Source organism: Urtica dioica, chromosome 2, assembly GCF_054948205.1.
Source record: "Urtica dioica subsp. dioica isolate 48M chromosome 2, U.dioica_male_clone48M_v1_H2, whole genome shotgun sequence".
In the NCBI taxonomy this organism is placed as follows: Eukaryota; Viridiplantae; Streptophyta; class Magnoliopsida; order Rosales; family Urticaceae; genus Urtica; species Urtica dioica.
Genome location: NC_142757.1, coordinates 54,797,264 through 54,813,882, shown reverse-complemented (window position 1 = coordinate 54,813,882; position 16,619 = coordinate 54,797,264). Strand labels below are relative to the sequence as shown.

General features: G+C 35.7%; 1 protein-coding gene and 2 pseudogenes across 1 annotated transcript; all 3 read right to left on the bottom strand.

The window, feature by feature from the left end:
* Positions 1–3,563: 3,563 nt before the first annotated feature.
* LOC149405797 (dehydration-responsive element-binding protein 1E pseudogene) lies at positions 3,564–4,770 on the bottom strand (annotated as a pseudogene).
* A 1,819-nt stretch (positions 4,771–6,589) lies between these two features.
* LOC149405796 (dehydration-responsive element-binding protein 1E pseudogene) lies at positions 6,590–7,465 on the bottom strand (annotated as a pseudogene).
* Positions 7,466–12,629: 5,164 nt separating this feature from the next.
* Positions 12,630–13,643, bottom strand: LOC149405795 (dehydration-responsive element-binding protein 1E-like). The gene has a single exon (XM_089629685.1). It carries the CDS (start codon positions 13,572–13,574, stop codon positions 12,939–12,941), a length of 636 nt encoding a protein of 211 aa, XP_089485811.1. The 5' UTR covers positions 13,575–13,643; the 3' UTR covers positions 12,630–12,938.
* Between the last annotated feature and the right edge of the window lie 2,976 nt (positions 13,644–16,619).

The window sequence follows — 16,619 nt, the reverse complement described above, 5'->3', positions numbered from 1 at the left end:
TGTTTTGAAGCTGTCTGGGATCTACTAGTGGTACCGTCTTCATCTGTACGTCGACGCTAAGTGTCATCTTGGCACAGCAATTGTTTGCCGGAGAGACCTACCATTGTTGAACGGGGCGCTCTAGACGGCTTCCCGTTTGAGTATTCAGCGTCATTTGGACCGCCTTGGTCCTCAGCACAAGTCAGTGACCCGTGGGTACCACCGACAATAGTTTGATTAAGGTTTGGGTACTCTGCAGTACGCAGAGTACATGCCTATTCTATTACAGAAGAGCATCTCGCGATAAACTTCAAAAAAAAATTATTGTCTTCTTTTTGCGCTCGTTAAGTATTTTAGGATGAAGACTCGGGATGTGATTCCCGGTACTTTGACTCTCAACTGGAATCCGAGAGTTAACTTATGCTTTCATGTTTCCCTCATTCTAACGGGTCGAGTAGAGATGTTAAAGGGATAGCTATATCACATAACAGAGGTTGGTTTCTAACGAATCTACATTTGAACCTATCGGGAAAATCCGAACTACATTTTCAAGAAAAGATGGGCGAAGCCTTAGTCTTATTAGTGTGTGCATTATAGGGCTTTCACCTAATCTTGCTTACTATCACGTAAGATGCACAAAAAACAGGATTATTTCCTTGGTAAGTAGTTGACATATGTCTTCGCGCTTACCCGGAATATCATCGTCGCAAAGCTCGTTGGCCTTGACGCTTGGTCTCGCACATTCCCGAGATTACTTTCTAGGACATATAGCACGTCGAGCGAATTAAGATTCCTAGTTGTAATTACACTAATCACTCGACTCAGGTATCTTGAAAAGATTGGGCTCACTGCCGGAGAATGAGTTTCGATTTGGGTTCGAGAATTTAATTCATTAGTTCCCGAACTTTGGGAAATTAGTCCTTATTTAAGACCCGAGTTTAACTTGTACCGACACGGTACTAAACGAGATTTAATTGGCTTACTTCAATAAAATCTCAACTGAAAGTTAAGCGATTCATAAATTAACTGTTCACTTTAACGGGATCTTAAAGAAATAATTTGGAAATCTTACAATCCAAGATTTTCATATTCTTTTCGTTAAATTAAATTCCTGGACGTACATAAAATCCATATTTAATTTGTAGAATAAAAACAGAACTCCTAGACCTATGGCCTAACTCGAGAGTAACTAAACGCAACTAAGCGGATCGTAAACTCACGAGTAAGATCATTGTCTTCTCTTTCTCTATCTCTAGTTCTGTCGAAGTCACGCTCGTCAAATCTCGTTTGTCACGTCTCAGCTCGAATTTAGGTCCGTTGTGAAACAAAACAGAACCTTACAACAAATCGACGAACACTGAACCGAATTAGAATAACAAACCGACATACACGTACACATCTCGACACAAAACAGATTCAAACACGAACATACACAACAATCAGCCGGAACTAAAACAAGCAAAATAATTTCATACTCAGATTCGATTCAACATTTGACCGAGTTTCGAGACAAGCATGGGACACACGACATTCAGCCGAAAAAAAAACATGCGATTAGCCAAACAAGAACCAACACATAATGAAAATTTGATTCACACCGAAACAAACGATTAAGCTAACAAACACATATCAATCTCGGCCCCGACTAATACAAACACAATCTCATATTACACAACACCCACTCGGCCGAAACAGATTCACCCGGACAATCTTGTCAACATTCGAATCGTTAATGAATCCAAAAACAAGGGAAATCAAGCATAAAATCATATTCCAAGTCTCCAAAATCGAGACCATAAACTGAAACCCTAGATTTGTAATTTCGATTTTCGGATTCAACAAAACAACTCAACCCAAAATTCCAATTCATGACTTTAAACAAAATCATTCTAAATCCGACCATACCACGCAAAAATTCACGGAATCAAGTATCGAAATAAAAGCCCAATTTCTTGAATTCGAAACCCTAATTTAGGAGAAAAAGTTCAAATCTTTTACCTGACCACGTGAATCAGCAAGCTTGGCTAGTAACTACTCTTCCTATTTCCGTCCAAGCGCTCGCCAGAGCTGCAAAACGCACGGTCGAGAAAGATCTAGCCCTAAAATTTGATTGAACTTAATCAGCTTGGGTTAAAAAGAAGATCTTTGGTTTCTATTACATATTATAGTCTAAAATTAAATCTTGTATATAAGAATTTAATGTGAAGAGTCTACTAAATATGTATTGTTGTTAGGTTCACTACCATATAATTTATTTGCACTTTGTTCGTTGGTATTTACTTAATAGACCAAAGCTCTCGGAATATAGTTTTTTTTTTTACATGAACAGTATCATGTGGAAACTTAAGGAAAAGTACATAAAGAAAAATGAGAACGATTTAAATGTATTACGTTAAAGTATTACATTATTCGGGAAAAAAAAGGAGAATTATTCAAAATCTCATTATAAAAACAAAAGATAAGTTATCTAAAAGAACCCTTTTGATCAAAGTTAATGCTTGGGTTAAAAGAAGATCTTTTGTTTTTATTGATATTATAGTCTGAAATTAAATCTTGTATAGGAATATAGTGTGAAGTGTCTGCTAGATATGTGTTGCCATATAATTTATTTGCACTGTCCTCATTGGCGTGTATTAGACCAAATTTCTCGGAATATTTTTTTACATGAAAGTATCGTGTGGAAACTTAAGGAAAATTACAAACAAAAAAAATAAAGAGAAATTAAATGTATTACATTAAAGTAATAGTAATTTGAGAAAAAAGGAGAATTATTCAAAATCTCATTATAAAAACAAAAGATTAAGCTACCAAAGGAACCATTTTGATCCCCTTATGATTGAACTTAATCAGCTTGGGTTAAAAGAAGATCTTTTGTTTTTATTATATATATAATATGAAATTAGTTCTTATACTACAATATGAAGAGTCTACTAAATATGTACAGTTTTTAGGTACACTATATACCATATAATTCTTTGCACTATAGTCACATATTGGCGTTATATTGATCAAATTTCTCAGACTTTTTAATTTTTTGCTTGACATGAAAAGTATCACGTAAAGAAATAAGGAAAATTACATATTGTTTTATTTTACTACCATCTAATCCTCTTTCTTATCTTTTTTCCGCTTTATAATTATAACATGGACTTTCATGCAGTTTGGGTACCGCTCACTCAACTTCCTATTTTAATTTACTTTTCATTTTCCTGGACTTATTTTTTCTTTGCCTAATTCCAGATTGGGCCTATCCAAAAAGTTTTCTTGACAAACATCTAAAATACCAAGCATGGGCTTAAAAAACTCCAAATGAACCCTTTCCAACATATTCCAAACTCAAAATCACGAAAATCCTACGATTTTACGTTTTTCTACTTTTTGTTGTCGGATTTGCTAGACAGAAAGTAACATATATATATGAAACGTACATCCTAAAATCCATGACATACGTCGTACACGTGATGCAAAGAATCTCGTATATATAGTATATAGTATATACACACACACACAAAAAAAACGGCTGGCTAGAAAAACAGAAGTAATTAGTCACTCTCTCCTTCCCTACACCTCTAATAAATAAAGGATAAAAAAGAATAATATGAATATATAGAAAGAATCAAATCAATCGCTCTCGTCCCACACTCTCACACACATCATCAATTCAATATCGTAACTAACAACACCAACAGAAGAGATCATAGTAGAGAAGAAATAATTATACATCAAACGGAGTAGCTCCACAAGACCACGTCATCACACCCCTCCACGTCATCATCACCGGAGACGCCACCGATGGGAGGAGGAGGCAGAAGCAAGCCCTGTGCCATGTCAGCAAACATCCCGGGCGTATCGAATTCCTCGTCCATGTAAAACACTCTTCGTCCCTCGTCCACGTCATCGTCATCGTCGTCGTTCTTCTTCTCCGTCGCTGGCCTGAACTCCTCGGCGGCTTCGACGGCGGCGGCTCTGAGGTCCTTGGGGTCGAGGGAGGTCGGGACGGCGAGGCGGCGGGCGGAGTCGGCGAAGTTGAGGGCGGCGGAGGCGCCTCTGAGCGCCAGCGCCGCCACGTCGTGGGCCCGGGCGGCCATCTCGGGCGTCGGATAAGTGCCGAGCCATATCCGAGCCTGAGTCTCCGGTCGCCGGAGCTCGCAGACCCACTTGTCGTTGTTGCGCCGCCGGACTCCGCGGAATGTCGGGTGACGTGTCTCCTTGAAGACCCTCCGGCCCGCCCGCTTCTTCGGCCGCGCTGTCGTCGTCGCCGCCGCTTCCCCGTCGGAGTGCCTTCGGGTTGAAAAGACGGCGCTTTCGTCGGAGTTGGGCTCGGTGTTCTTGCTTTCCATATGGATATTATGCGTGGCTTTTTTTTTTTTTTTTTTTTTTTGTGTGTATGTGTTTGACTTTGACTGTTGATTTGGTTTGAGACAATAGAGAATTGTTTGTTTGTGTTTGATTGTTTTGAGTTTGTGTGTTTGACGGTTTTGAGCTTGAGAAATTTAAGAAGGAGAAGAATGAGCGTGTCGGTTGTTTATTTGTGTTAGTTTTGAGTTTGAATTTTTGAATTCGAGAGATTTAAGAAGAAGAACAAGAAGAAAAGAATGAATGAGTGATCGGTATATTTTGTATAGGTTGTTTAATTTTGTTTTCGGTTTGACTTTCTGAGTTCGAGAGATTTAAGAAGAAGAAGAAGAAGAAGAAATAGAAGAAATGAGCGTGTCGGTGTAATTCTAGAGGTTGTTTATTTCAGTTTAGATTTTGAGTTCGACTTTCTGAGTTTGTTTGACTTTTTGTGGCAGATCAGAGGAGTTTGACTGTTTTAAGTTTTCTGTGTTTGTGCTTGAGTTTGAGTTTGAGAGAATAAGGAAGGTGAATGAGAGAGTTTGCAATATATATAAGTTTTGAGTGTGTATAACTGTTTGTTCGTGCGCGTGGATACGATTTAGACACGCAATTGTGTGAAAAATAAGTAATAACTTAATATGTAATGTTTTGTACAAAGGAAACAGTTGGAAAGGGAAAGCAAGGCCACGTATTTCACTCTTTCAAGAATAAAATAGCCAAGACTTACTCTTGAAGTTATTTTTACATATTACTTTATTATACTTGATTTGACTATAGATTTGACTTGTCCCCTAGCTGGCATATTTTATTAACTTAGGAAGACAAGCACAAACTGAGTGCAGCTAGTGTTTCCCACGTGTGGTCAAAATGTCCACGTTTCTCATATTGTTTGGCTGACGTGGAAGCCAGGTCATTCAAAAATTGGAATACTTTTTATTTCCTTTTTTTTTATTTGTATGGTTTGAACGTTGGTGAATACATACAAATATTTTTATTAAAAAAATATATATATATTAATCCTTGAGAAAATTGAAACGACTTATATTTCTGTAAACATTCTCGATCTTTTAATTTTATATTAGCTTTACTTAGCTCTTTTATTTCCTATCTAATAATAATGCATATGTATAGGAGGAAAAAGCAAAGGTGGGAATGTTATGTGTGGGAATTGAAAATTGCATGACAAGGAATGTCTGCGGTATGACATAAGAGATGATCAAAAATTAGTTTTTATTTTAATGGTGATTAGGACAAAAATAAAAGGCTGTCGTTTAATTAGCAGACCAGATTTTGTTTTATAAATGTTTTGTGGAGTGATAATTTTATATACTTTACATATCTAGATCTCTAAATGTTAATGAATTTATAAGGTATTCTCTAGAATGTTCTGCTACCCAATTAAAACCGATCTTTCTATTCTAAAAGACCGAAACTATTTGAGGTGATTTTTCAAGTCAACTTAGTCAAAATACCATCAATTTATTTTCAAACTGCAATAGAAACCCCAGTATGAAATTTAAATCTTTTTTTTTATTATGAGATTACGCAATTATTTTTCTTCCTCCAAGTTTGATTTCCCGTTATCTCTAATCTCAATTTGTCTCTCAATAGTTCAGCTTAAGCAAAGTTTGATCGTCACCATCACCACTGTGATCTCGTATCTATTATCTCTTCGAATATTCTCTTCACCAAAACCATCATGTACCCTTTTTCATGTAATTAGCTTTTCGTTGATTTTGCTATGAAAGTTTTTCTAAATCAATCAATATCTTGTTATAACAATGAAATAAGACGTTTATGTAGAATCAATCTTTTGATTGATCTCGATGCTTTTATCAGTTTTATTAAAATAAGATTAGAAGTACGACCTATTGAGTTTGTTATAAGAGTTTCAAATTTATCAAAATAAGGCTAGAAATATGACTCGTCTTCCTCTATAAGACGAGCCCAAATCAAAGATTCAGTCTTTCCATTGGCCATACACATCCATCAAAAAGCGAAAGATCGAGTTTTTTTGGCGGAGTGAACCGGAATTTTGATCCTCCATACCAACGCCAATACATTTCAAATTCCTAATTGAATGGACATCAACAATGGGGTTGAATAAAATATATTGATTTCAAAACAACGGACTAAAGTAATAGCGGAGTTTTATAACAATACATTGATAGAACGTTGGAATCCAATTGGAAGGAATCCATGCGATGACACGTGTCGAATTACTTTTTTGCCTAATTTGGGGGAACAAAAAAAAGAAGTAGGAGACATGTAATGATTTAAAAATGATGAATTTCATTATTGTCGTAAGCGTAAAACTAAAAAGAATTGGAAGTAGAGTTCAATTTGGAATTCTCGATCCTATCTATATTCTATACTATTTAAAAAAATAAAATAAAACTTTTATCCAATAAATGAGCATCAGCTCACTAAAAATCTGAGCTCACAACTCGTAACTCCACAATGACACGTCAGCGAACCCACATCCATACACGTCATCAAATTCGACCCCAGAGAAGCTCATTGGCGGCGGAAGCAAAAGCCCCTCCGCCAGGTCAGCAAAGAGCCTCGGCGAGTCCAAGAACGCTTCATTGTCCATTAAAAACACCGCCTTTTTCTCTTCCTCCGCCACGTCGACACTCACCGGTCGGAACATCTCCGCCGCTCCCGCCGCGGCGGCCCTGACGTCACCAGTCTCCGAGGAGGCCGGGACCGGGAGTCGCCACGCCGAGTCCGCGAAGTTGAGACACGCGCGCCTCCCCCGAAACGCCAGCGCCGCCACGTCGTGCGCACGCGCGGCCATCTCGGGCGTGGGATAAGTCCCGAGCCACACGCGCGCCTGGGTCTCCGGTCGCCGGAGCTCGCACACCCACTTGTCGTTCTTCCGCCGCCGGACTCCCCGGAAAATCGGGTGACGTGTCTCCTTGAAGACTCTCCGACCCGCCTTCTTCTTCGGCCGATTCTCCGCCAGAAGAATCTCCTCCTCCGGCCGCCAGGATGATGACGTGGCACTCTCGTCGCTCGAAGAATCGGTGGAGCTCAGACTATACATGTTCATAATCGATGTCCGAATATATTAATAATAGTTTTCAGATTTATCAGATTTGAGTTTGTGAGGGCAGTTGATATAGTTGATGGATAAGATATGAGTTTAGTTACTACTACTAAGTTTAGTATATATATATAGTTTAGTATTTGAGTTTGAGAGAGTGTTGTGTAGTCCAGTTGGATGACGTGGCTACGATTTTCACGCGCAAACGTGAGAGAATGTAATGAAGATTTGTGTGTGTGTGTGGATGTTAATGGGCCAGCTGTCTTTGTACTTTCAAGTTCCCATCCACACACACCGGTTTCCACTTGGGTTCTTATTTTTTCTTTCGGATATGGACAAAGAAAAAACAGCATGAACGTATATCATATATCTATATATATTATATTTAAAATTTTAATAAGGTGAAATTTGCTTCTTTTCTTATTTTTAATTTCAAATTTTTTTTACGTACGTGGACTTATTCTTTTTTTTTTGGCACGCTTTAATATTAAGGTCTTTTAGTTATATAACCATTTGATTTATAGTGTTTTGTATAATAGTCAATTTTTTATAAATGTTCAATAAATAACTATTTTAACTTATTTACGACACTAAAAAAGATTTAAAAAAAAAACTCAAATATAGACGGAAATATTTTTGAATATTTTTTATCTTTTTTAGTGTCATAAATAAGTTGAGGTTACTATTTATAAAAAAAATTATAAAATGTTGATTATCTAGTAATTTTTAGATTTTCGGTGGGTTATTTGGCTAATTTTTTGTTGATATTAGGAGGTTTATTACTTGCATACACATATAGTAGCTAAACTACATTACTAATTATCCTGGTGGAAAAATACAAAATGATGTATTGTGTCTTGTTATTTTAATACGTGATGAATATATTATGAAAGATAATTAAAACCTCTCCAGATTTTAGTGTTCCTTACACAATTCCATCTCTGTTTTAAAATGATAAAAACATGATGAATAGGTATTGTAATTTGTAACTATTGGATTATTAGTTGTCTATGATACAACAAAAGGTGACACAGCATTACTTAATTGATTCATCATACTCCTATATGCTTTTTATATATGTATATTTTATTTGTAGATTCTTCTGGATATATGACTTTTGAGTTTTGTCTATTTATATATTTATGGTCCCACTTTAGGAAGATTAGGAGACAACATATATGTTATTATATTATACTGGAAATGAAATATGCTCTTATTAAGATAAGTTTCTTAACACTTTGAACTCTCCAAACCGCCTTAACCTATCAAAACTGTTTTTAAATGAAAATATTGTACTGACCAATTATCCGTGTCCAGCCACTACACATTTATGAAATTTAGCAGCTTGAAAAAAAAAAACTAGATATACATATGTGTATATTTATAAATATGGGATTTTGTATAGATAATTTAATTTTGTTAAAATTTATATATTTACTGGAAATACTATATTAAAAAAAATAGATAGTAAAATTGTAAATAATATTGTAAAATAAAATAAAATCATATACAGAACAATTTTATAACTGTTTGATAATCTCTTTAAAAATATATTAGGTCGCTGTCTATTTGAATATTTCCACTTTTTGCTATTCTTTTCAGAGACTAAGGAAACTATAGCCCCACGGTTTCTACTAGGGGGTGAAATGGATTACACTTAACAAAGACAAAGAGACTATACGGTCTATATTTTGTCCTTAACAGCTTGGAATGAAATTTGACCTTTTTTTCTTCGTTTTGACGGCTATATATGATTCCTTAGGTTCAGATTCGAGTTAACACGTGTAGTTTCCTCTATTCGAAACAACACGTTTTCTCTATAGAGATGATCCTCCCAAGTATATCACTAATCGAATATTTATAAAGATTCGAACAAACATTTTGGAATTTTATAATCAAATATTTTGATGACGTTAACAAAGACAAAGACACTATGCGGTCTATACCTTAACTAGCTTGGAATGAAATTTGACTTTTTTTTCTTCGTTTTGACAGCTATATATGATTCCTTAGGTACAGATTTAACTTAACAAGTGTAATTTCCTCTATTAGAAACAACACGTTTTCTCCGTTATTCTTTATAGAGATAAACCGCCCAAGTATATCATTAATCGAATATTTATAGAGATTTGAATAAACATTTTGGAATATTATAATTAAATAGATATTAATATAATATCTTAAGACAAGCAAAAATAATATTTTTTTTTATCGGACAAGACAACAAAATTAACAACTGCTGTCGTTTATCGTCAGACAAGAGTTTCATTTCTTTTTATTTAAAGAAAAGAACGTTTGTGGAGTCAAATATTTTAACGTCTATTTGTATTTTATATATGTCTCTAAATTCTTTTTTCCTTTGTACAAGTCATATTTGAATTAGCAAATTTGGTACTCAAAACTTCTTCTCTAAAATTAGGAATAGATAAATACATTAACAAGCATATGATAAATGTGTTTTATGTTTGGGTCTATTAGACATATAGCCAAATTTACAATTTCACATTGCTAATAACCAAAGTTTTGTAAATTTTAGGTAAATAACCACGCTCATGTCATTATACGTGTAAAATGACTGAAATAACCTATTAAAATTCATGCTAAAAATTTCTCCAGATTTGAATATGTTGACTATTTACAATTATTAACGAATCGCGATGACTCAGCCCAACGACCCCAAGTTCCCGTCCCTCGAAATCTTCGTGTGCATGGCGAGCTTAATCAGGCGGGGCTTAGACATTTTATTTACGAACATTTTTGCAGTTAATATTTGATTATGTTGACTATTTACGAAATATTGATTTTTTAATTGCAAAATGAACAAATATTTACACTATTATGTACAACTGATTACAACTATTTTCAGAAGACGCAAAACTCTCAAGAAAGACTCAATGGGCCTAGGCCGGGAGGACCGTTACCGATCTACGGCATTCGCTCGATGGAGGCGTGCCTTTCCTCAATGGGCCTATGCCGGGAAAACTGCAACCGGCCTCGAACTCGTTGGATCCCGCAGTCCTCGCCCTCCATCTCGGCCTCGTCGAATCCCACAATCCTCACTTTCCATCTCGGCCTCGTCGGATCCCGCAGCCCTTTGCCTCAGCCTTCCGCCACGGCATGGCCGAATCCCTCAAGGCAACCAACTTCTTTGAACAAAATTAGCAACAGAGAAGGCAATGCGAATCTTAATCGACTAGTGAAAGCCCTAAAATTGAAAATCCCACACCAGATTATGGGGAATTGCGAAGCAAAATCAAGGGCTAGGGAAAAAAAACCTCGAATAAAGGACGAAAAAATGGAATCTCATGAATGACGGCGAGGAGCACGAACCCACCAGATCCGGAAGACGCGAAGACTTGTTGCGCAGATCAGAGACGAAAGTTGGCTCGTTGGAGAAAATAGTTGCCACCGGACTGGTTCGTCACTCGCAAAAAGTGGCTGCTGAGTCCGTTTTTCGCGTCGAGGAAGCCTCATGCAAGAGAAGCGGCATTGTAGATTGTCACGACGGAGTACTCGTCGGTCCGAAGGAAGAGACGTGGTCATTTGATTAGTTACCTAATATATTGTTTATTTTTCAGAAGTGAAAAATTTAAGTTCATTTGATTAGTTTTTTTTAACATAATATCAACCAATAATTTTGTTGTTAAATATCTTCACACATTAACAATACGGTTAAAAGGGCTAGGAGTAAAAAAAAATTACACGATAGACAAGTATTCAACTACCAATCGTCGTGTTCTCGGATAACGAGTACATATAAGTTTATATCATGGAGAAATGATATATTATACCATGTGTTTAAGTAATAAAATGATGCGTTTGCACATTTAATTTTCAGAAATGTCAATTTTTATCATTATTTTAATGAAAAGAACAAAATTATATTTTAAAATACATATAATTGTGTCATATGTATAACTTCGATTGACTTTTTTCTAACTTGGACTCTTATAATTATTTGAAAACCAATTTTTCTCTATAATTTCTTCATGAGGATACGACAAAATTCTATGATGCACAACAAGAGAAGAAAACAAACAAAACTCTCCCACAAGTCTCAATGATTGGCCTTAGCCACTCTTTCAATCTCATATTTCTTTTTATCGCATAGCTCCACACTAACACAGTATAAAATTACAAACACTCTTCAAGCACATCCACATTGCTAGAAATGGTGTAAACGTGGATGGGTTTGGCTTGGAAAATGTTACGACGATCGTGGGGTTCAAATATTTGAGGAGGATCGCCACTCTATCTCTTCGCATGCCATATAGTGTGATTGGTGGCGAGTGAAGACTAGTGAATTCATATGTGATTAGAGACGACCTTCGTAATTCGGAAATCATGTTTTGGGCCATTACCCACCCCGGGATTTGGCTCTTGGCGGGAGATTCGTCTTTTATGGTCAACCTCACCTTGGCGCTCAAACACGACGTTGCCGCCGCGCTGGCCATGAAATATCTTGTTCTCTTCGCCCTCGTCGAAGATGACTCACGAACATAATTTTTTTCTATAAATGTGGATGGTACAAAGAAATGCATTCATAACTCTCGCTTGTGGCAGAGGAATACATTGGAACAACCATACAGATAACGTGCTTATATGAATATAAGTATGTAAATGCTTATACACAGGGGCGGAGGCAGTGGTAGACCCAGCCCATTTTGAAAGGGGGGTTCAAGAAAATTTTAGGATGAAAAAAAAAAAAAATTGGGCTGAAAATTTTTGGGTAAAAAATTTGAGTTTTGGAGGAGCCCAGACATCTTTCTCTACCACCTGGGTCTGACCTTAGGACGGATATATATTAAGATCATGGGTGCAAATTTGAACTTTTATATACTAAATTTTTAAATCCCAATTTTACCCTAATATTATTTTTTTCACAAAAATATATAACGTTTTCATATTTTCTCCTCTTGAATAAATTTTTGTAGACGCTTATAAATTTTGGAACATTTTTTTTTTAATGAAATTGGCCATCCCTAACGCCCCACCACTATTTATACACCTATCTGTATATAACTTTTCCTTTTAACCATTTAACAATTTTCAAACTTGGTAAAGGGAAACAACTAGTTCTTAAATAACAAAAAAAAAATTAGTTGTAAAAATCATCCACATTATTTTAGTTTTTGTCTTCAGTAATGGAAGGAAAAATTATTATAATGTAGTTGAAAGAAACTCCACTACTGTTTCCCATTTTTTTTTTTTATTTATCATATCACTCGAATCCTTTTTTTTCTCCCACTCTTGTCGTTTCGTCTTTCACTCAACTTATGTCTTATAAATCATATTTCTCAAAAAAAAATTCCTTACAAATTGGTGATGGATGAAAGGTACCTGAAATGCACGTGTCAAAATATCCGACACTGCCGTACACTTGATCCCTAATTTGGGGAAGCCAAGAACAAAAAGAACAACTTTTACAAATGGAATTTTATACTATCCAATCCAAAAGTGCACCAAATCTAAATTCAATTGCGAATTCTAAAACCTTCGCATTTACAAATCCAAAACTATACACATATAATAATAAAAAAAAAACTTATAATCATTGAAAGGCACACTAAACTCAAAACTCGTAACTCCACAAAGACATGTCAGCAAATCCCAATCCGTCCACGTCATCAAACTCAAACCTTGAAAAGCTCTTTGGCGGCGGAAGCAGAAGTCCCTCCGCCAGGTCAGCAAAAAGCCTCGGCGCGTCCAACAACGCATCGTCGTCGACGAACAACGCTTCTTTCTCTTCCTCCGCCACGTCGACATTCACCGGCCGGAACAACTCCGCCGCCTCCGCCGCGGCGACCCTGACGTCACAAGTCTCGGAGGAGGCCGGGACGGGAAGCCGCCACGCGGAGTCCGCGAAGTTGAGACACGCGCGCCTCCCCCGAAAGGCCATCGCCGCCACGTCGTGCGCACGCGCGGCCATCTCGGGCGTGGGATAAGTCCCGAGCCACACGCGCGCCTGAGTCTCCGGCCGCCGGAGCTCGCACACCCACTTGTCGTTCTTCCGCCGCCGGACTCCCCGGAAAATCGGGTGACGTGTCTCCTTGAACACTCTCCGACCCGCCCTCTTCTTCGGCCGATTCTCCGCCAGGAGAATCTCCTCCTCCGGCCGCCACGATGACGTGGCACTTTCTTCGCTCGTCGCTCTCATGGTCAACGGAAAAGAATTATCCGATGAATCGGTCGAGCTCAGACTATCCATTTTTTTTATGTTCAGTTGTTGTACTTTGATAGATATTTGATGTGAGTTCAGTTCTATAGCAGTTTGAGAGTGGAAGAAAGGGATTAGAGTCTTATATGTATATATATAGTTTTTTATTCTTGACTTTGTAGTTGTGTGACACGTGGATGCGAATTTCACACGCAAACGTGAGACTAAATATAATATAATTAATTTGTGTGTGAATGCCAGTTGTGTTTGTACTTTGTAGTTTGTAAACTTTGTATATTATGTTTAGGCCACGCTTTCCACTTGGAATCTGTCCTTTTGGTTGTTGTTGCTGTTGTTTTGTTTTTTTTTTTTGGGATAAGGAAGAAATAAAATTGAGACAATATTAAATACAACTGGTTAAATTTGCACTTTTGGTTGAATTTTTTGTTTGACGTGGACTTATTCTTACAAGTGTAGCCCAACTTGAGGTTAAGCTCCTCCAGCACAAAATCTGAGTTTCGACTTTTTTTTTAGGATATTTTCAGCACGTTTTTTTTTCTTCTTCCAATACTTTGAATTTTATAGTGTTATTTGTTTCTCAAGATTGGGGTAGGGTCTGTAAGGTTTATACCGTATGATGTTTAATTTGACATCTAATTAATAATATGAAGTCTTAATTAGATGAGAAAAAGAAGACAATGCAAAAATAATACCACAAATTAAATTATAGGTTTGACCCACATTCATTGATCAAATTGTCAAAGTTAATTCAACAAGTAGACTCTTTGACTCACTCAAGTTTGGAGATCACACGGTCCACAATTCTCGGACCAGGACCCCTAAGTTGAGTTCACACGTCTCGGTCAGATCATGCGCATCGACGATCTCGTTCATGTATCATTGTGGGAGCTTCGTCCCAATTATTTTTATTTGAGGAGCCAATTTATTGCGGCCGTGTATCACATCACAATCGATTGTGTCAGAGTTCGATGCCCGCGTCTAGTTCATCGCTCCGGCCAAGCACGCGTACAAAAAATATAAATAATAATAATCACAATGTCAAAAAATTATTAGAACTTGATACTTATACATTTTTAATTTTTTTTCTTTACTTTATTTCTAATTTGAGAATTTTTTTAATTATTTATAGATTGATTAATTTTAATTGACTATTTAACTAGCCAGCAACACTCTTTTAGTTTTATGAAACAAAAAATATATTTGATTAAATACTGATAGTGTGGCTTTTGCAGATTTCTTGGTACTGGTATCTCTTGTTGGGGTTGTTTGATGTTCAAGGGACTTATTTTAGTGAGTAATTAAAACTCATTAGACTCTACTGATTAATTTAAATCGATATTCAAATGAATTATTCATTTAATTATTTTTATATGTACATAAAAAATTATACAGTACTTTTATAAAGCATATCAATACTCTTCAATCACAATGACGTGATGATTACTTCTTATTTGTGTTTACATAAAGTTGATAAACTTTAGTATATTAATCACAATAAGGTGGCGGAAAAATTCAAAATGATTTGACAAGTTTATTATAATAATACGTGATGAATATCCTATGAAAAATTATTTAAATTCTCTAAAATCTCACTCTACTTCAAAATGACAAAAACATGTGTTTAACTTTTCTAGTCTATAAAATATTACAATAGGAGACAGGTCATCACTTACGCTAATTAGTTGGTTCTAGATGATTTTGACGATATAGGGTCCTACTTTAGGGAGACCATATACATTATTTATATTATATTGATATGATTCCTCAATGGAATCCATCAGTGATACCTTTACAGGATGGTATTTGTAGTTTTGGGTGGTTTTTATTTTTATTTTTATTTTGTTTTGTTTGGAACTTTGTGTATATCAGTTGTAAAGTGTATACTTAGTGTATTGTTTAATGCCAGTGCTGATCTAAGCTCTATCATTGTCAAACATGAATTAAAACGCAAAATGAACTTCTCTTACCGGCTTAAACTATATAAAAAAAAAATGTTTCTTAACTAAAATAATGTATTGACCAATTATCCATCTATACTACAGATTTGAAAATTAGCAACGTGTGCTTGATAAAATAAAATATGGAATTTTTTACTGATAATTTAAGTGTGTTTTAAATACCAATTGTGGTATTTATATATTTACTGGTATTCTAATTAACATAATAAAAAAATACTGAATTTGTAGCTAAAGAAAACTGTGAAAAATATTTTCAGATAAAATAAAATAATATACGTGACATGATAATCATAATACATGTCATATTCTTTTGATCAGGTCACGAAGTTTAAAAAAAGAAAAGAAGTGAAACTTGTCCCACTAGTTATTACTAGTGGGTGTTAACTAGATTGTAATAAAGTTTGCCTTTTTCTTTTGTTTGACAGCTATGATTCTTGGCATTACATTTATAACACGTGTAGTTTCCTTTATAGGTAAAACTACGTGTTCTCTATTTTTAATTATAGATATGATCCTCCCAAGTGTACATAATTCATATCTTAAAATGTCCGTGGGGCGTGACATAGTAGATGATTCATATTTCAGATGACATAATGGATGATATATATAGATATTATATAATATACAAAGGGGGATTGGGACTCGGGACAATAAAGCAATTGATGTCGTTTCCTTACAATTGATGTCGTTTTCTAAGCAGACCTGAGTTTATTTTCTTACCAATAACAAAAAATGAAAGGAAAAAAAAATAATAATTTGGAAGTATTGTGGAGTCAAATAATAAGCTCTTTCTTAATATGGCCCATATTTTTTTGTTCTAGTTTAAATTGTTTTCTTCATTATTAGATAGCACTCGAGCTTTAAATAGATCATATGTCTAGTTCTCCCATTGTATTTAATGGAAAATATTAGTTTATGTGCAAAAGTCACTGTTAGCAATATTATCAAATATTGTGCGAGAAAATAAATCAATTTTCCAAAATTAAAACCAGAAAAAACTAATAAAAGTATGAAAACAAAACAATATAAGAATACGGAAAATAAACCGGTATAAACCTCAACCGGAAAGAACAAGAGCAAAAGGAAATGAAATGGGATCGTCGAGGTTCGTTAGACG